The sequence below is a fragment of the Otolemur garnettii genome, unplaced genomic scaffold (assembly GCF_000181295.1).
Source record: "Otolemur garnettii isolate 467f Iridium unplaced genomic scaffold, OtoGar3 scaffold00035, whole genome shotgun sequence".
Taxonomy (NCBI): domain Eukaryota; kingdom Metazoa; phylum Chordata; class Mammalia; order Primates; family Galagidae; genus Otolemur; species Otolemur garnettii.
In genome coordinates this window covers 12,831,045-12,852,423 of record NW_003852430.1, presented here as the reverse complement: position 1 = coordinate 12,852,423, position 21,379 = coordinate 12,831,045, and the positions used below count along the sequence as shown (strand labels likewise).

Here is a 21,379-nt window from a genome sequence, read left to right as displayed (position 1 = left end):
CTGTTTAGTGATGATCACCATCTGGAAAGATCTTTGTATAAGAGAGTAAGGTGGATTCGGTCCACTCGCAGGGAGATAATGTTTCTCAATACAGTTTAGACTGGTGCAGACGTATGAGAGACAAAATAATTCCCGTCTCTCATATATTAATGTGTCACCACTAAACTTTGTGGAAAAAAACACAATAGTAATTGCTAATGTCCTCATTTTAATATCAGGATGCTGGGGCCTTAGAATATAGGAATAAAAACTCAAAATACATTTTTTTCTAGTCAGGAATCCTAGAATCTCAGCGCTATAAGGACATCAAGATAGTTTTCTATTTAATGTCTCCTAGCAGAGTCCAGCCCTTCTCATACTTTACCTCAGCCACCCAGTATAGATGAACATATTTCCAATTAATGTTGAGACAGGTTAGAAAACTTGAACAAGCCATCTTTTGACTGGTGACAGGGTTAGGATTTGAGAAAAGAACCCTTTTATTGATGCCAAATTGGGTCTGAAAGAGTGTCTATGAGGAAGTTCTAATAATAAGACAAAAAATTGAGTAAATTCATTTCTGTTGCCAATGAGGAGCGCCTCTCTACTTCCCTTGCACTGCTCAGAGAAAGGTAAATGTGCTCATGGCAGAAGGCCTGTTACTTACGTGTGTCTGACTTATTGGCTTCTTAAGGGTAAGACTCTAAGGCCTGGGAGAGACATGAAAGCACATAGCTCCACCATATAAAATCATAGACAGAAAATATTGTACACAAGAATTGGCATTAAGGGATATAACAGTGCATTATCATAGTGCATTATTAGATGCATTAAAAGGATATAATACATGAGTGTTTTTAATTGGACTTTACTATATGCCTCTTTTATATCATCTTTCCCACCACAACATGGAGAATTATGAAAACTAAAAATCTGTAATTGAGCATAAATCACATTGCCTGCAGACACACATACATATTTTTGTGTGTCATAAAAACAGACTTTATACAAGACATTTCTGTGTTAGGGGGAGTTTTGTTTATGTGTATTTGAGTTGAATAAGATTATGTTTTTAACTTCTAACTTCTCTCCTGTTGTTAATTGTAATTTTGTACTTAGAGTTGTTATAACTTACAAGGAAAACTTACCCACCTTACAGAATCTCATTATTATCATTTTATTCTTTGATATATCCCAAGGTCTCATAACTGAGTTCATTAGTATTATCCCCACACTCTTTGGATTACACTCTAAGATGTGCAAATACTGAAGAGGGGAAAAAACTTTACAAATATTCTTGTTTAAAGGTTTGAGATCCAAACTATCTATTGTATGTTCTTGAACACAGGCATACAGGAAAATATTAAACAGTGGTAGTTGGAGGACTGACAAAAGTGGCTGCAGTAAGCTTAATAACTGAAGACTTATAAGCTACATGTTCCTTAAAATGATTCTTCTTGTAAGCTCAGCTATTGAATTTCATTTGCTCAGAGCTGAGAACTTGCATTAATTTACACTGTACTGAGTCATTTTCTTATTAAGCAAATTTGAAATGATACGATATTTTTGGCTTCGCTGGATTCCTTTCTCTTAATATCTTGTGCTTTCTTCCAGGAAGGCCAAAAAGTTTAATAATCATCTTCATAACATTGCCAGGGTGTATTCTTAACCTCAGTTGACACACAGTACAGCTGAGGGGAGCCGAGGATGACACGGACTAGATCAACACAGGAGGACCGGCAGGCGGGCGGCAGCCTTCCACTTCTTACCCAGCTTTCCATGTTCCGTTGTGAGCTTCAGTAGCAGTGACTCTTAATTAACTAGGATCCCTTGTCAGAACCACCTGTGAAGCATTTTTAAACCATTCATACAATTCCCAAAGGCACAGCAGAACTTGGAGATGGTGTGGGGCAGAGGAATGGAAGACTCTCCAGCTGGTTCTAACCATCCTGTCTCCATCACCCTGGTTGACATCCTCTATTGCCCTAGTCTGTGTGCCCTGCTTCCTCCTTATGTTTTCCTTGATTGGTAATCTTTGTAAAATGTTCGTCCCATCATAACGATTGAATAACTCCTGTTTCGGGGCCCTGGACTACCCGTTTACTCATTTAGAAAAATGAAAGATAATTTATTTCTTTAATAACTTCGCAGTTTTTCATTTTGCTGAATGTATTAACTTGATCAAATGTGTTTAAATAAAAATCAGCAGAATTCCTAACTGCTTCACTTCTCTACACATGTGAACTCAATATGGAGTTATTCCTCATATTGACAAGCCTTTGCCAGTATTCTATGAACAGAAGGCCAAAAGTACACATTATTCATGTCTCCTCCGAGTTCCAAGAAAAAGAAATGGCAGAATGGGAGTTTGTAAGAATAAAAATCAGCTCCTCTCCAGGATTTTCATTTCGGTACCTTGCTAGTCTTCCTCTAATCTCCAAGAATTCCCTTGCTTTTCTTATAATTCTCCCTACTAGCAGAAATAGTTGTCTTTTTTTTTCAAATTCTTCTCCGTGAATACAATTCCATTTCTGAAAAATGGAGCTTAAGCACTTTCTTCTTTATATTGCTAGCTGCAGAGATTTCATTCAAATTCCCCTCTTTCCTGACAAATGGGCTCTGGAAGCTTAACAAGGATCCTCTTCATAGCTGGCCACGAGACTGGGGACTCGGCATCAATACACTCCAGCAATCCCCACTACAGAGTAACAGCCACGCTTCTACAAAGAGACAGGTCTGCCAACAAGCATTAAGAATACCGTGATGAGCTACCCCGCGTGATACCCTGAAGGGTCTGGTTCTCCCCTGATGTGCATAGCTGAGCTCTATTATCAGCAAAAGAAATTACAAGTGTGTATCCAGGGGAGAATCTACCCTGAAAATACACTTTTCTCACAAATTCACACCGTCTCCCTCACTAATGCAGACCAGTCGACTAACTTTTGAACGCGATCAGCAGACAAAATGGAACATAATTAACTTTTCCCCCATCTGTGCGATGCGTTTTTGCCATTTGTTTTTAATTGAGTTTCTCATCACCTTCCAGCAGTGGAAATAGGTAAACAGTGTTTTGTTTATTTCAGGTGGCATTTCTTTTTTTTTTATTTACCTCCTGTTGCTAATGAAGCCAAATGAGAAGGCCACAATGGGTGCAGGAGGAAAAGCAAAGACATTGCTGGGAAAAAAACCCATCAGTTCTAAGTGAGTAAGAAAAGACACCCAGTAAGGGAAATCCGAGACGTGATTATAAGAATTATAGCTTCAGAATTTAACAATAAAAGAAGAAATATCTTTTTTTTTTCTTGACAGTATGGAAAGTAAAAGAAAAAAGATGATATAAGAACATTTATACTAGGGAGGTGCCTGGGGCTTAAAGGGGTAGGGTGCTGGCCCCGTATACTGGAGGTGGCAGGTTCAAACCCAGCCCCAGCCAAAAACTGCAAAAACAAAACAAAACAAAACAAAACATTTATACTGGGTGGCGCCTGTGGCTCAAGGAGTAGGGTGCTGGCCCCATATGCCAGAGGTGGTGGGTTCAAGCCCAGCCCCGGCCAAAAACTGAAAAAAAAAAAAAAATTATACTACATATTCTTATTCCCATTATCAGTGAAACAGTCTCACAGGGAAAAACTGAAAAGTGCTTAATGAGTAAAACACACTGATACACAACAGGATCCTTCCTAGTATTAGATCAAAAAATAAACGCACTTATGCTATTACTGTGTTAGTAAAAAGGACCAGGCTCAGGTAATGACACACGGGTAAATGTCTTAATTTACCTTCTGAATAACAACCCTTATTAGGTTTGGATTCATAGGCCAGAGGCAGCTGTTTTCAGATACTCTGATACTGAGCAGTTAAAAAGAGACCAGACACAAAACACTTACCTGGGCACCTCTTTAACCCAGTCAGGGACATTGAAACATCGATGTTTTTCAGATAGAATATTCACTAATGGGTTTAAAAATCTGCTCTCTTTCATTGGAAGTTAAGTCAAAGAGTACTTTCCCAGCCTAAATTCAAGTCCCTGCAATCTTTATATATTTTTTTCTTTTTAATTTGAGAAAGAATTTACTCCCGTGTAAGAAGAATGCCACCCGCCTCCGACTGCCCGGTGGGAAGCATGCATGCTCATTTCTGAACTCGCTACAAAGACTCTTTCTGTGTCTAGTCCTAAACGGCCTGCCCTGCAATATACATAAAGAAAAAAGTGGCTCATGAGGTTTTGATTTTAGAAATACTTTTGCCCTCAGGTAACAGTGAGCAAGAACAAGAGATTTACAAGAGGTAAAATCAGTCTGCCATTGCATCCTGTTTGGACATATTGGAAATACACAGTTCTTAGGAAGGGAAATGCTCTGACTTTCAAAGAAAACATCAGGAAACAATTCTGTGAAAAGCCCCAAAAGACAAAGGCTTGGAGGATAACAAAACCAAGGAGACCAACGCTGGATGCAGAATATTTTCCCTAGAGCACGACATAGTTCTGACTTCCCCACAAACGCGTGATTTCTCTCCAACTCTTCTTCAGTTTAATAACTGGCATTATGTCTGAGCCCCTAGACCCTGCAATTTGTGACACCCCTTCTCTCTCAGCATCCTCATGCAATTGGTCACATCTTAATGGTTTTATTTTATGAAGCCAATCCATCCTCATTACCACTGGAGTAATAATAATGGTTATTGAACCCAGATATCAGTTCTTACCTAAATTAACTTGAAGAGTCAATGCAATACAAACAAAATATCAACAGGTTTTTGTTTTCTGAAGAAGTTAACAACTGGATTCTAAAATTTACTTGTATATCCAAAGGACCTACATTAAACAAATCTAGACAGAAGGCCTCAAGTAAACAAAATAACCTGGAAAAGGAAGAATGAAGTCAAAGGACTCAAACTCTAAATTTCCAGACTTACTGTAAATCTTCGGTAATAAACATTACAGTATTGGCATCAAGGTCAACATATAGGCCAACAACAACAATAGAAACTCCAGAAATGGACCCGCACCTATAGCTATTTGATTTTACAAAGATAACAAAGCAATTTAATGGGAAAGGAATATCTTTTCAACATATGGTACCAGAGCAACTGGATAGCCACACAGAATAAAATGAACCCCAACCACTACCTCATACAATACACAAAAATTAATTTAATATAATTCATAGATCTATATAGAAGCTAAGATGATAATGGAAAGCTTACAGAAGATAATACAGAGGAATACATTCACAGTCTGGAGGAATAGCAAAGATCTCTTAAAGAACAATCACAAAACACAAACTACAAAATAATTGTAAACTGAAATTCATAAAATTAAACACTTCTACTCAGCCAAAGATTCCATTAATAAATCTGAAAGACAAACCAGAGAGAAAATATTTTATGTGTGTACTACAAAGAACTTGTATCCAAACAACCAAAGTTAAAAAGGGCAGAGGGCTTGAACACATACTTTTAAGCAGAGGATGTAAGATGCCCTATAAACATATGAAAATGTGCTAAACTTTAGTTATTGGAGAAATGTAAATTAAGAAAAAAAACTGTCGGCAAGGATATGGAGCGCTGCTGAAAACTACCACAGATTGCTGGTGAGAGTACAAAATGGTCTGCCCGTTTTGGAAAGCTGTTCAGCAGCTTTTAAGTTTAAAAATTCTAACCTGTCTTCAAACCCAGAAATTCTTCTCCTAAACAGTGACCCAAGAGAAATGAAAATCCATGTCCACGTAGATTTTTTCAGGAACTTTAAAACAACTTTATTCATAACAACAACAACCACCTGGAAACAAATATCTATGAATTGAAGGATGGATAGAAATTGTGATCTGCTCTTACGATGGAATAATAGCATTTTTCAAAAGGTAATGCGCTAATATGCACAGTGGTACAGTTGCATCTCAAAACAAAGTTTAGTAACATATGGCCAGAACAAAAAAGTACTCCTTGTTTGATTCCATTTATATGAAATCTTGAAACAGACCAAAGAATTCACGATGAACGGAATCAGAACAATGGTTGCCTATGAGGATCCAGGATTGACTGGAAGGAGACAGAGAGGAATTTCTAGGGCAATAATTCTGTTCTAGCGCCTGATCTAGTGTTGGTTATACAAGTCTATGTTGGTCCAAACTAATCCCAGCATTTACTGTACATTTTACTATGTATATAATTTTTACCTCAGTCAGGAAGAATACAAACTTCTAGTGATAAGAAAAATAATTCCTAGAGATAACCATAGTAATAGTTAAAAATAATACATTCTGTATTTGAAATTTGCTAAAGGAGTAAACCTAAGTGTTCTTACAAAGAATGATGTAAGGAGTTAGGTGATGGCTGTGTTAAGTATCTCGATCACAGGAATCATTGAAACACCAAGTTGTATGCTGGAAATATGTGCAGTGTTTCATTTGTCACTCATAACCTCCATAAATCAAAGCTTAGTGTGTGGCCGGGACTATCCTAGCTGCAATTTTACTTGACATCCCTTCCTCACTTCTAGATTAAAAAATAGCAACAAATGAAGCTTACGGACCGTCGTCACTCATTTAAAGATATTTACTGAGTGTCTGCTGTGTGTCAGGCACTGTTCTGGGCACGGGGTATACAGTGTAAATCAAACAGACAGTGTCCTTCCCCTTCTAAAACTTTAATTAAAATAAGATTGAAAAGTAAAGTTATGGTTATCAAAGAAAAGAGAAAGTGGATTCCTAGAAAGAGTAAATAGGAAAAGCATTATAGTGTTTTCATTTTGAAGGAGTGAGATTTTAGGGAAAGCTATTCTAAGAATACTATTTATCTGGAGGACATATGCAAGTTAACTAGGCTAGCCTAAGAATGGAAGAAGACTAGTTATAGTAAAGAAGGGAGTATGTGAAAGAGCCAGGAAGCTGAGGACAGAGCAAGGCAAGTATATAATTGATTGAACACAACTAAAAGTGGTCATTCTAATCATTTCACCAGGACAGCAGGCACCAACCAGCCACCTGACTGATGGCTCCCTGGCTGTCCTTATAGTATTTTGAGTGGATGCCCAGGGTGACAAAAATACAATGAAAGGAAAATAAGCATACAAGGCGGTGGGGTGGGAGAAGTAATATGTAGGGGCCAGATGACATTGGAACTTGTGGGCCATGTAACAGTGTTGGATTCCATTTTGAATGTGATAGAAGCTTCAGCAGACAGGTGTCGTGATCTGATGTACCATTTTAAAAGATTGCTAGGCTAGTGTGTAAAAAAAAAAAAAAAAATGGTTAAATAATTTAACAAATGGCACATGCCCAGTAAGTGTTGGAGCTAAAAATGCTTCAGTTAGAATAAGTGAAATCTGCATCCCACCTGGGTGATCGCAATGAGGGAGGGAGCATTTTACAGTACATCCTCCCACTGCAAGCAAGCCTTCCGATTACTGCGTCCCTGACACATCTTCATTGCAGCCTCATGAAAAACCCTAAGCTAGAATTGCCCAGCTAGATTGCTTCTAAATTCCTGACTCATGGAAACAGCGAGGATTATAAATATTTATATTTTTAAGCTACTAAGCTTCAAGGTAATTTGCTAGGTAGCAATAGATAGCTAGTACAGATTATCCTTTTCATTATAATAAAGGGTGTTCTTCCCTAAGTATACATAATTTATGCTTTAGCTTTATTTTGGATATTAGGAAAAATATAAGAGAAGTTTCTCAATAGGGAAATAGATGCTTTTATTTCTAATAAAAAGAAAACACACACAAAATAAGCATCTGTGTGAAAAAGAAGACCAGAACTACCTTGTATTTTGTAAAAGCAATAAATATCATCTCTATCCAGTAGGAAAACTCACTTTAAAATACAAATAGAATTTAATTGACAATGGGAATATATATAGATACAAATAAGATTTATCCAAAACCCTCTGATCTTCATTGTTTGTGTATACCAATGTATCAGCCACCAAAGACACATCTAGAGATAAATAAAAAACTACGTACGTTATAGTTTCACATAGGATATTTATGTTGGCCCTCATCATTAATGTTAATGAATTAAAATTCTGTGTATAGTTCTGCTGTTCACAGTAATCATTTCTCTTTTACATTACAGCTGAAATCTTTATCTCTGATTCAATCCACTAGCAGCCTAGAATAACTACAAAAAGTTTAATTTACTTTAAATTTCATACATCTTACATTCCATAGTTAAGACCGAGGCTGAACTTAAGCATATGCCTATTCCTTTCTTCAAGCCTTAAGATTTAAAAAGCACTGAGTAGCCATCATAAAAGAAGTGAAAAATGAACGTTAATCTTCAAATGTGCTTATTTTCTTTTTTTCTGATTATAGGCATTAGTGTTTGGTCTTTAGTTCTAAGGTTTTATGTACCTAATATACATAAAAATCATCCAACTTTTAGAATAAAGCGAGCTAGAAGTGAGAGGGAGCAGTAAAAAGAGGACTCTGCTGATGGGCGAATTTAGTGGGGAATTCTATCATCCCTATTTTCTGCTCCAGATGTTACTTTTCTGCCCAAAACTGTCAGATGAAAGACTTATCCAGTAAGGGCTTTAACATTTTCTGTTATACATTAAGAAGTTCTACATAGAGAATGGGCAATGTTATCACATGTGCTGGCATGTGTTAGCTACTTTTAACTTCTTCGATTTACAAAGTGCTTTCCTTGTTGTGACTAGTTTGATTCCCATTTGATTTTAGAATTTTATGTAATGGTAAACAATAGTCACTATAAGTGGAGAAACTCTGTGTTTAGTTCTTTCTGCAAAGAAGAAATTCAAAGTGCTTTGCACCCCTTTTTATCTCTGCAGAAGCCTTTTCAGAAACTGTCAAAGGTCCCCTGTTCCAGTTCTGCAGGCTACACAGGCTAAACCTTGGTAGACACTTCAGAACTGAAGGTCATTTTTATTTAAAGCATCAGCCTAAAAATAGGCTACCTCACCTTACATCACATTATTCTGTTCCTATGAATACTGGATACTTATAGACAACTCCCAATTGCCCAAAGTTGGCAAATGATGGTCCCAGGCCACATCAAGCTTCACCTGTTTTTTTATGGCTGGTGTTGCTTTTGAACTACAGAAACAGAGTTGAGAAGATCTGACTTACAAAGGCTAAATATTCACTATATGGCCATTTACCCCCAAAGTTTGTCAACCCCTGAACTAGATGATCCTATAGCCTTGGTCAAAGGTATTCCCCACTATACTCTTCACACCACTCCAATCTCTCCCTGAGACAAAGTTTGCTTTGGTCAACCTAAATTCTGTGCTATTCACTTCACATTCATCCTCATTCATAGTCTTAAAGTTCATATCATGGGCCACTGAAAACTCTCTTATAATCTTATCCTTTTATTTTGGGGGAGGATATTTTTGAATATTCTTGGGAAGGGAGATGTTTATATAGCATTTCAGTATTTTATGATGAATTAAGAATTGTAATAAACATTATCAGCTATACTACAACATGGTTCCTTTGCTGATATTAGTCAAACTTCTGACCAGTTTTTGTTATTCACTTAGAAGGTGAAAGATAAAAAAAATCATACATAGGGAAAAATTTGCAATTTCTCTCTTGGTCTGATTCTATGGGAGAAAAACAGATTATCTTCCACCTTTCTGTAAGACTCCTGAACATCCACGCTACTTCTCAAATTCTCTTTCAGATATTTCTGTATCAAGATAAAAAAAAAATCTGATTTAACTCAATCAACTCTCATCAAAGGAGGGTCTCCAAAGGATTTTATAAGTCTTGGGTATTTCCTCAACTCCCTTATACTATCATTAAACAAGAGTAACCAAAAAAAAATTGACCTGTGTTGCAATCATTCCAAACAGGGCTCCCAATGTTGAAGTGGTTGTACTTCTGTTATATTATCCCTCATCTAACAGATATAGTCATAACTTCAATCGCTCAATGTTTATTGATTTCATCTCAGTTATAAAACAAGAACTAGTATTAGTGGTTATAAATTATAGAAAAAAGATGAAAACACTGCCCTTAAGAATCACAGTACAGTGGATAAGGTTAATCAGTAAATGAACAGTTATAGAATAGAATTGGTATTAAAAAAACAAGGTATCTATGTATGTCATGAACTATGGAAACAGTAAAATATTGAAGGAGCTAAGATGATTTGCATAAGCCAACTCTTGAGCATGGTAGGAGTTTTTCAAGGAAAGTAAAGGTCAAATGCACAAAGACAGGAGTAGCTCCCGTAGACACAGAATATCTGGGAAAGCAAAGAGACAGGGCTCCTGCCAGGAGCAGAAAGGGAAAGTTGAAATCTAGCCCTTGTTGCCAAGCTAGAAGCCTTGCTAGAGGCTATCAGTCTGGAAGGACAGGATCATTAGCATGACTTTTCTACCCACCAGAAGTGTCCTTGTCTATTGCCCACAAAGTCACCTGATGTACTACAGGTGACTGTGTATGAGACAGTCATATGAATATGGGTGATGTTTAGAACATGGAGGGAATCTCAAAAGTCTACAGAAGTTTCCGGGAGTTTTAAGCAGGAGGCTGACATATTCAGGTGTGTGTTTGTTTTTTCTTTAGAAGTAAGATACTTCTCATAGTCATACTGCAGATGTGCTAACACCAACAAAGGCCAAAGGAAGTGACCAAAGTTAGAAGAATGTTACAGTTCTCCAACTAAGACATCATGAAGGCTGAGTCTGAAGCCAGGCCAGGATGGAGAATAGGAACTGATGATCATATCCTGGAGTCTCACATTTCCCAAAGGACACTCTTGTAGGATACTACAGCTTCCTGAGGATAATGAAGAGCACTTCATCACAGTAGGCCTGACATTCTCAAAACAATTCCCTTTACAATGGGCTGAGATGCGATTCTGCTCCTTCCCTGTTGAATGAGTGCTCACACTTTGGGAGTCTGGCTCAGCTTTGAAGTTGGAGCTAAGTGCACACACCGAATGCCCAACTGGCTTCTTTGTCTCTCAAGGTTATTTGACTCCTGACATCTCGTCCATTTCAGTAACTCTTCATTGTTAAATAATTAAGTGGGTCAAGAAACTAATGAACCAGTCTGTTCCTCTGTTAATGAAGATTTTTTAGAAATTTAGAAGCACCCTAGCAGAGTGAGTAAGATGCCTCAGAACGGATTCAAATGAATCACACATAAGCTTATTACATTCAGATCCTATTACAAACATCATAGCAAGTCAACAAATTAGATTTAATAAATCTAAATGGCAGGCTTTAGCTTTGGCATACATTTGAGACACAATAAACACACACTTGGGACATTATTGGCAAGATATGCCTTCTAGAGAAAAATTATGAGTAAGCACATTTTAAGGTTCTGAGCAATATTTTACAAGATTGGCATTTATTAGTTTTCAGGGTCTCTTTAACTTAAACCCAGGAACCATATCACCTCTAAAACATCACTTAGAGTTTAAAACATGGCCCAAGAAAATAGTATTTATTACCATCCTGGTTGAAATGATTTCTAGAGTAGGGAATCAAACTCTGTAAAAATAATTGTGCCCACTGAGTTTATAAATGTAAGCCCAAATAGTGTATTCAAATAAATTTACTTATTTGCTTAATAATTATTTATTATATACTTTCATTATAAAGACCATATGCAGGTAATAAACTTAAGAATGAACATAAAGCAGTCCTGCCCTAAGAAGTATATAATCTGGTTTAAAACAAGTAATGCAATACAAAATAGTAGGTAAGCCCTGGAAATTGTGGAACCCAGAGCAGATAGATCTAAGCAGAGAGGATACAAGAAGTTTTTCTGGAAGGTGACAAAACTGAGCAGAGAGTTAAAGAATGGGCATGAACGGGTGTGCCTGTAGCTCAGTGGGCAGGGCGCTGGCCACATACGCCAAGGCTGGCGGGTTCAAAACCAGCCGAGGCCAGCTAAAATCAACAATGGCAACTGCAACAGAAAAACAGATGGGCATTGTGGCGGGCACTTGTAGTCCCGGCTACTTGGGAGGCTGAGGCAAGAGAATTGCTTAAGCCCAAGAATTTGAGGTTGCTGTGAGCTGTGACACCAGGGCATTCTACCGAGGGTGACATAGTGAGACTCTGTCATCATCTAAGTTCAGTAAAATTAGTCCATATCAAAAAAATTCCCAAACCATTGCTGTTGGCATGGATGTGCAGTAAAGGGAACACTTCTGCACTGCTGGTGGGAATGCAAACTAATACATTCCTTTGAGAAAGAAGTTGGAGATCACTTAGGGATCTAAAAATAGACCTGCCCTTCGATCCTGCCATTCCTCTACTAGGTATTAATTTAAAAGACCCAAAATCACTTTATAACAAAGATATTTGCACCAGAATGTTTATTACAGCCCAATTCATAATTGCTAAGTCATGGAAAAAGCCCAAGTAGCCATCAACCCACAAATGGGATTAATAAATTGTGATATGGAATATTATGCAGCCTTAAAAAAGATGGAGAGTTTACCTCTTTTATGTTTACATGGATGGAGCTGGAACGTATTCTTCTTCACAAAGTATCTTGAGAATGGAAGAAAAAGTATCCAATGTATTCAGCCCTACTATGAAACCAATTTTTAAGCACCCACACTTCCATATGAATGCTATAATCCAACTACAGCCCAGGATAAAGGGGAAAGAGGAAGGAGCATGGGTGGAGGGAGGGTAATTGGTGGCACCACACTTACGGTGCATTTTACAAGGGTACATGTGAAATCTACGAAGTGTAGATTATAAACGTCTTAACACAATAATTAAGAAAGTGCAGTGAAGGCTACATTAACTAGTTTGATGTGTTTCAAATTGTATATAAAATCAGCACATTGTACCCCATAAATGCATTAATGCACACAGCTATGATTTAATAAATAATATAAACAAATAACAAAGAATGGGCATGAATGAAATGAAGACAACTAGGAAGTCAGGTGGGGTGGGGCCAGGTGGAGGAACAGGGCTCCAGGATGAAGTACCTCCTGAAATAAGAAATCATAGATTAATTTTGATTAATAAGCAGTTTGGTATTGCTGGTGTAATAAAATGGAAGTTGGTAAAATAGTAGGAGGATGGAGAGGACAACATTGCAGCCTGAGTCATGTTTAAGATCAGTGTTGTTTGAGGTTTTATGAGCTACAGGAAGGACTCTTTCCCAAGTAAAACTGATTCTTGAGTTCTACTCTGTTATTGTAAGAAAAGCAGTAATGGGAAATCTACATAGATCAATAACATGTGTTTCATTGCTTGTGTCTGAGCACGTTTGAAAATCATTTCTATAGGAAATGAGACAACAGTAAATGATAGGTAGCCAAACAGAGTGGTCAGATTTGAGTTTTCATTTCATCACTTGAGCTACAGGGTACAGAGCAAGTTTGATAATGCTGGAGCGGCAGATTCGATCAGTATGTGATAAAGCCAAGAAGCTGGATTTGAGAAGTATTTGAGGGTTCAACTGACATAGGTGGATGATTTATTAGTTTTACTACATAAGAGAGAAGGAGAACTCAAGGGTAACGTTCAGAGTTCTAGCTTATGCAGGTGGGTCGCAGGCCACAGAAAAGGCATTCAACTTATACCCGATGTGTTGATGCAGGCCAGAGACATAAATGGTGAATTTAGTGGTGACCAGGAAATTGGACATGAGGAAATCTGAAGCTCAGAAGAGAAGGATAATCAGATGTACATCTGGGAGTCACCATTATAATCATCACCGTGATCACAGCTAATGTTTAAGTGGAGCTTACAACGCACTGGGCTCTGAGTTAAGGGTGTGGTATGTACTATCTAACGGAACCTTGACAAGAATCTAAGATCGAGAGATGCTCCAGATCAACGCAATGAGGAGAAGCAGCAGAGTGAGGAAGCCCATCTGGTTTGAAATGCCTGTCTTCAACCATCCTCTGACAGATGCTATCTCCAGGGGAAACACACAGAGCTCTGAACCTCAAGGCAGGGCCAGGACACTACGGAGGATATCAGGAGAGACACAACAGATAGGGGAAGCACATATTCAATATCTTATCTCAAAATCTGAAAACACATAGGCATTAGAGGCGTGTATGTAAATATGTGAAGAGCCTGGGACTATGACCAAAGAAAGTCACGGGCAAAATGAGTGATTTGGAGGGTGCTTGATCCAACAAAATTCAAGATTTTATTTTAAAAACCACCATTCTGACAAGACAAAACCCAGCTGCCATTACCGTGACTATAGCCTCTAGTTTGCCCAGCTTTACCAGTGATACAAACCATGAACAAATCTTAACAGCATCTTTATGAAGGCTAAAAAATACAAAATGGAGGAATAAGGAAAACAAAGACTTAGTAGTACAGGTGGCTTTTTAAAAAGTGCGTAAAGACAGAGAAGTTCTGTACCTTTTGCAAGCCAGGGTTAAAGACAGAGCAATTCAGTGTTCCATACATAAAAAACACGAGACAATCTCCTCTTCTACGGAGATGTTTGTCCAAGTAACATGGAAACTTCCCTTTAGCTTTCAAAAGGACTTTTTCCTGCCTCCTAGGACTCTAAAGGGTAAAGCTGGTATCTAACTTTGTCCTATCAGATTTGACTAACATTTTTCAAATATTAACTTTTGTATGCTGCTAGGATGTCTGCAATTTATTTTCTAGTACATTAGTATTCTCAATATAATATTATACATGAATATGTGCCAAATAGTTTACTCCTTAATTCAGGGATGGCTCCAGGAATGCATAGACTAGGTTGGCCTTTTGATTTAGGTGTATGTACCCACAGTCAACACTGCTCATTATCAAACTAAATATAAAAGATTGGGGTCTTTACTGATGAACCAGTATCTGGTTAATCATTATGATGGATGTACTGGTAGGTTCCTTTGGTAAAAATAATGCCATTTGATTTGCTAAAACAGTTAAACACTTTTTACTCTTGAATGGACTTTACGTAAGATTCTGTTGAGCCCTATATTTTGTAGAGAAAGGGCTTGCAGTTTTATCAGTTAAGCATTTCGTTTCCAGGCATGGGAGCAAGAGGATTTCTGATTAAATAATGCTGACTTTTGAGTCAGCACAGAATCCTGCTTCTAGAATATTTCTATGTGCACCATAAGTGAATATAACATATGGTGTATCAATAAAATACTTAAAGTCCTGGGCTTTCATTCAGCTTACAGAACAAGTTTTGTTCCTGATTTGCTAATGCATATTTACCTAATAATTATCTGAATGTATGATATAATGTGAATTTAGACTTGCTTTCATTATAACCTGGTTGTGAGGCTGTGGGAGAGAAGATATCTCTAGACACCACTCACCACTCTGACCGCCTTGATCTGATCAACAAAATAAAACAAACAAACAAAAAAACAAGAGTTTTCCCAAATGTGGCCCCCATCAGTTTAAATAAAGGCTGCTGTGAAATCTTTAATATGATAAATCACCTCCAAGTCTTTTAGGAAAAAATAGTAGATGTATGTTTTTGTCATTAAGAAAACTATTCTCTGAATTTATGTTTTTCAAAAATCATCTTTGTTTTCTGCAAAACAGTAGTACCCAAAATAATCAGCTCAACAAAAAATACGTGCATACCTTAAGGTGTAAAGGAAGCTTTTCACACATAAACAACATTTGAGTGATACATGAAAATCCTGATTAAAATTTTAAATGAATAAAGAAATCAAAGGACAGCATCACTTTACAAGAAATCTCAAAATATAATAACAAGGATTAGAATTAAATTTTACAACTGCATTTTAAGAAAAAGATACAAGAAATGGAATTTAGTTCCATACTTTGTTGCCAGCAATTGAATACACAGCTTAATGATTTGAATATATTCACATTTTTTTAAACGATAGAATGTCAACTAGCTTCTATCTCAATTCAAAAGGAAACAGAAATACTCAGGAGTGAGGTAATTGGGTCAATTACATTGAACAAGCAATTCAGAGAAAGATCCCAATATTACACTTCAAAACTATTCTGGACATCTGTAACAAATACCTGCTCTCATACAGACTAGCCATGACAACTCTCAGCTGCAGTGGCCAGTAATCTGTTTATCAAGAAGCTCTGTCAGGTGTGTCCATTTTCTAAGTAGGAAGTGCTAAAGCACCAATCAAAACTTATCAGGGAAGTCGAAGATAAGAATCTGATCAACTACAAAAGCCCACCGCAGCAAAGAGGTCCTACACAAACCATAAATAAAATACCATACCCACAGGTCAATGGTTTATCTTTTAAAAAAATAGATACTTGGAGTTTACACAAATCATAAGTTTTGTACAGGTGATGATACACTTACTATTTTTTCTCTTCTATGTGTGTGTTTTTCTTTTTTTCTATTTTGAGAAACCATTAATCCCAACTACAGTGAGGCAGATAGAGCCTTCTGTGTACCACATTCTAATATATAATGGCAACTAGAGTCAATTCAATCTGATTCAACACATGAAATACATGACTTTTCCCCCTAGAAAATTTAATAAAGAATAAAATATTGGCTGGGCACCTGTAGCTCAGCAGCCAGGGCGCCAGCCACATACACCGGAGCTGGTGGGTTAGAATGCAGCCCTGGTGTGCCAAACAACAATGACAACCGCAACCAAAAAATAGCTGGGTGTTGTGGCGGGCACCTGTAGTCCTAGCTACTTGGGAGGCTGAGGCAAGAGAATCACTTAAGCCCAAGAGTTTGAGGTTACTGTGAGCTGTGACACAACAGCACTCTACCCAGGGTGAAATAGTGAGACTCTGTCTCAAATAATAATAATAATAATAAAATGAATTAAAATCTCAGTGCTTTACATTTTTCTCTTATCACTCTACTGTGAATTGTCCTAGGCTTGTAAGAACATCTACTCAGAGCTAGTAAGACAAACTTAATGTAGCATAAGAGAAAACCAATAATTGTTCAGTTTCTTCATCAATACCACCACCTACCACCCACTTCCCCCCACAAGCATCAGTAACTTTTACAGCAAAAATTAGTATGCTCTAGCTAAAACAGAACCAATAGTTCCAAAACCACATGGAGTCTATTCTGTTGTTAGTGATCTGGGGAGAAACCAAACTATGCCATACTTTTGTTTTTTAATAAGCCCATACGAGTCAGGCTTTAAAATCAGAAATGAAAAATAAAACTAGTATTATCTTATCTTGTCTTTAATATTCATAATATTTGCATAGACCACGGAGATATTTTTTATGGAAGAAAGAGGACTTGGAAAACCTGGGAAGGTCAAATTGTATAGGCAGAATGTAATTTTTGAGCCAGTTTTAGTTTCTAAATTTGCTAGTATTTAGACTTACACAATATCACAGTCCTTAGCTGCATGCTTACACAGCCCCTGAGCATTTGAAATACAGGTAGTCTAATGTATTGTAAGTGTACACCAGATTCTGAAAACCTAGTATTATACAATACTGTATTACTGTATTAATTGTATCTTAAAATGATGATACTATAAATATGCTTAGTTAAATAAAAACTTAAATTACTTTCATGGCTTGCAATTTGTGTCTTGAATTTCTACTAGACGGCAATGATTCTAGGGGTGTCCAGCCTTTTTCTCTCCTGCTCTACATTGGAAGAATAAGAGCTGTCTTGGGCCATACATCAAATACACAAACACTAACAAAAGATGAGCAAAAACAATGCCTATCTGTACATACTATTCATGATATCCACACCACCACACCACAGATAAGACTATTTTGTCCTCTAAAAAATCTGCACGTGGCCCGTGAGCAGCAGGTTGGACGCCCCCTTTAGCCCATAACCACTATAATATGCAATAGACATAGCAGAACAGTCTTTCTGAACACTAGGCTTAGAACTTAGTAAAAACTTTGCCACATAGCATGAAACAGTTTTAAAAGTATAATTTCTACTGAAGATCATCCAGATTATCATAGTCTAATGAGAGGTACAACTCAAAATTGCTGGAAGTGTAAAAAATGACAGGAAGCAAGGTGAGTGTATTTGCTAAAAGCTTTAAACCATGGAATCAAACTGACTCTACAGAATTTTTTCTCCTGATTCCTGAACCTAAGGAACAATTCCTAGTTTGGAAGAAATCTCTTATTTGGGAGGTGGAGATTCAAGGACAAGCATTTAAAGAACTGAGAATAGGTCTGACCAGCGTAGAAGCATTTTTAAGAGATCTGAAGCTCAGCCCAAGTGAACAATCAGAAAAGAAAGGGTGACATGTATAATTAACAATCCCCAACACTTCGTCTCATCCTCTCACTCATCTCTACTCCCTTCTCCCTCACAGCCTCCTATGTCTCCTTCTCAGCTGGAACCCACGTTTCCCCTCACTTTTTCTGCTGCTGGGGTTCTGGTTTCTCCTCTCCCAATTCTGAGCAGCTCCCTCATACTTGGTCCTGCTTCCTTCCTGTTTTTTCTTTGCTCTGTCTGTCTTCTAATTTTTTTTCAAACATCAATGTGAACCAGATCTTTTCAACATTTGTATTAAATGATTATAATATGGACTAATATTGTAATAGACTTTATTTTTTTTTTTTTAGCTTCTTTCTTTTATATGAGGAGACACAGGAAAGAAATACAGGAAAACTAAACACTCAAATACATGAAAGTACTGTACACTTCCTCAGGGCCCTTTAGGGGAATTAGGGTTTTGTTTTGTTGTGTTCTTGAGGGTTAGTGACCTCTCATTTGGGGCCTCTTCCTAGGTTAGGGTAATGTGGGGTAAGAAGAAAGATTGATCAGAATCACCTAAGTGGCCTCCTAGGTCCTATCCAGATGCAGAATTGGATTCTCTGGGTGGGTATCACCCATCTTAGGAATGTAGGTTAGCAAAAATAAACGGACTATCCATTATCCTTGACGTTGATACATGTCCTGTGGATATCTAATATATCAAAAGAACATTCTGTAGTGTGCATTTGATTTTTCAAAAAATGACAGTTTATGTGGAAAAGTTCAATTATTGGCTTTAGTATTTGAAAATAAAAAAGTAGAAAAGTAACAATCCTGAAACCATGGGTTCGATTGACAATTAAATTATCAAAGCAGTGTTCAACAGAATCCCGTCAAAGCCAGGGTAAGTTAATTTAAAATGGCTATTATGGGTTTCTTGGAATGTATTTCAGAGTAGTTTAATAAAGACAGTAATTTCTGGAAAAAACATGGTCATTCAACTCATATAAACCACTCAACTCACATCAATCAATCAATTTATATGAACAAGAAATATACTTTTTACACCCTGTTAAGTATCAAAATACTTGTTGGTTAAAAAAAGTTGACAGACAATATTACATGTGATGCAGCTTTCACTTAGACTCTCTTCAATTACTGCCTAGAGATGGTTTTTGAGTGGATTTTCCAGAATGATACTATACTTGTAAGCAATTCACAGCTGCCTTTTAAGAATCAATATGTTAACAAATTCCAATAAAACATAGGCATTGTATCCTATTATGATTGGGTCTTATTACAATTAGACTAGTGAATCAAAATACGTGCTTTTAATGTCCCTTTGAACTTACAGAACTTGGATATAATATTTAAACAAAGCCATATTTTTACTATTTTAAACAGCCTCTCAACACACAGAAAATTAAGCTGAGGAATACATTGCTGGAATGGAATAAGAAAATTTTCACTCGGAAAGTAATAAAAATAATTTTGTTCATAAAAATGATTTTGTCAGCAATTTTCCACTTTATCTAGAATAAAGTTTTAGATTATCAACAGCTAACTGTACAGCAAAACATAAGCGCACAGAGAGTCATTACTAGTCGTACCTTGTTATGTGTCTGAGTCTGTCCAACCAGGATGAGGATGTTTGATGAGATGATAGACAAGCAGAAGTTAATTAGAATTATGGACCTCTCAGAGCGTATGTACCTAGCAAGACAAAAAAAAGTGTCCAATTTTAAAATTCAACAGAAAGGTGACTTTTGTATTGTGCAAATTATAGGAATTCATCAGGGAAACTAAACACTAAAACACAGCCTTCTCAGGAATAAAAATATAAAACCCATGTTTTAAAATAAAGATTATTCTTAGAGACCTAATTTTACAGTGGAATGGTCTGTGACAGGGTCTTGTAGAACTTATTTTCCTTAGATACCAGTGTGGCATTTCTGAGAAAGCCTGAGGTACACCTCTGTTAGCACAGTACATGTTTTTTCTAGAAATATACAATTACTTACAAATATATCAATTAGTATAATCACCTTTAAATATATGTGTGTGTATAATATGTTCAGTATTATCAGCTGAATCAACCAATGGAAACTTTAAGAAGCAAAAATTAAAACTGCCCACAGATTCTGAACTATCATCCTTGTTGACTAGAAAGACGCCATTACATTCATGAAATGTAAACACTTCCATCCACTCAAGAGTTTTTGTGTATTTAAGCTGTTTCTCTTTATAGTTTTCTTCTTTCTAAATAATTGTTCCAAAAAATTCGGATCTTTATCTTTACTCATCCAATCCACAAACGGATGGATCCACAAGTGGATTGGATCCACTACTAGGCTGGAAATTACTTGGCATCTGCCATATTTTACCCTCATGAAGAAGCGTTTATCTGCAGCCTATAATATAGTTTTTAAATGCACCTAGAATGTAAGCCATAGAGAAAACTGCTCAGAATCAAATGTTCCACCAGCTGTTTTCCCTGAAAGTGTAACAGCTATTTTGCTTTCCCGTACCCTGTGGTAAATCACTGAATGACAGCAACAAAAAGACATCCTTGTGTTTGCTGTGCATTTGAACCTATTCAATTCATGTTATGCCATGGAGTCACATTCCACAGCAGGCATGGCATTTTCTTTGCAGTGTTAGATGGGGGTACCAAAGATAGGGAAGCCCGCTTTGGAAGGCAAAACCTATCAAGGTTCTCCCCTTAACTTTGCCATTGAAAAATATTGAGGCGAAGTCCCTTGTGTATTTCAGAAAAGAAACCAGAACCAACACAAGAGTAACAACTTGTGTTGTAATTCAAAAAATACAAAAAAAGGGGGGGGTTAAGAATACAAGAGGAATTTCCTTTCTTCCAAAAATAAACCCAAATGAAATTAACCTAGGTCAAGTCTCAGCATAAAATGGTCATGGAAGTGGTTGAAACTTGTTCCTGTAATCATCAGTAGCTCTCTCTCTCTATAGACATATATATACATATATACATGTATACACATATACACACATTACATTATTTTTACATATATACATATATATATATATATATATAAAATCACCCACTGGGATACTGAAGACATCACCAAATGTTAAGTTGTCACAAAATTAACCCTTTATATAATGCCAAAGCTTTCCATGACAGCACCAGCCCACAAATGATATTAGAAGGATTGTAAGTTATGTTTTTTGCTTCATAAATAGAAAAAAATACTGTAATAAAAACCTAGACTGACAATCCTAAAAAGTCTTTAGATGTCTCCATTTTTATGAAAA

General features: G+C 36.8%; 1 protein-coding gene across 2 annotated transcripts in view; it reads right to left on the bottom strand.

Annotated features, from left to right (window-relative positions):
• The window catches only part of ADGRB3 (adhesion G protein-coupled receptor B3), a 734,763-nt gene that overhangs the window by 127,709 nt on the left and 585,675 nt on the right, over positions 1 to 21,379 (bottom strand). For both annotated transcript variants that reach the window (XM_003789674.1, XM_003789673.2), the window contains one exon: positions 19,702 to 19,804. In XM_003789674.1, coding sequence (XP_003789722.1) covers positions 19,702 to 19,804 — 103 coding nt within the window. The remainder of the gene's footprint in view (positions 1 to 19,701; positions 19,805 to 21,379) is intronic.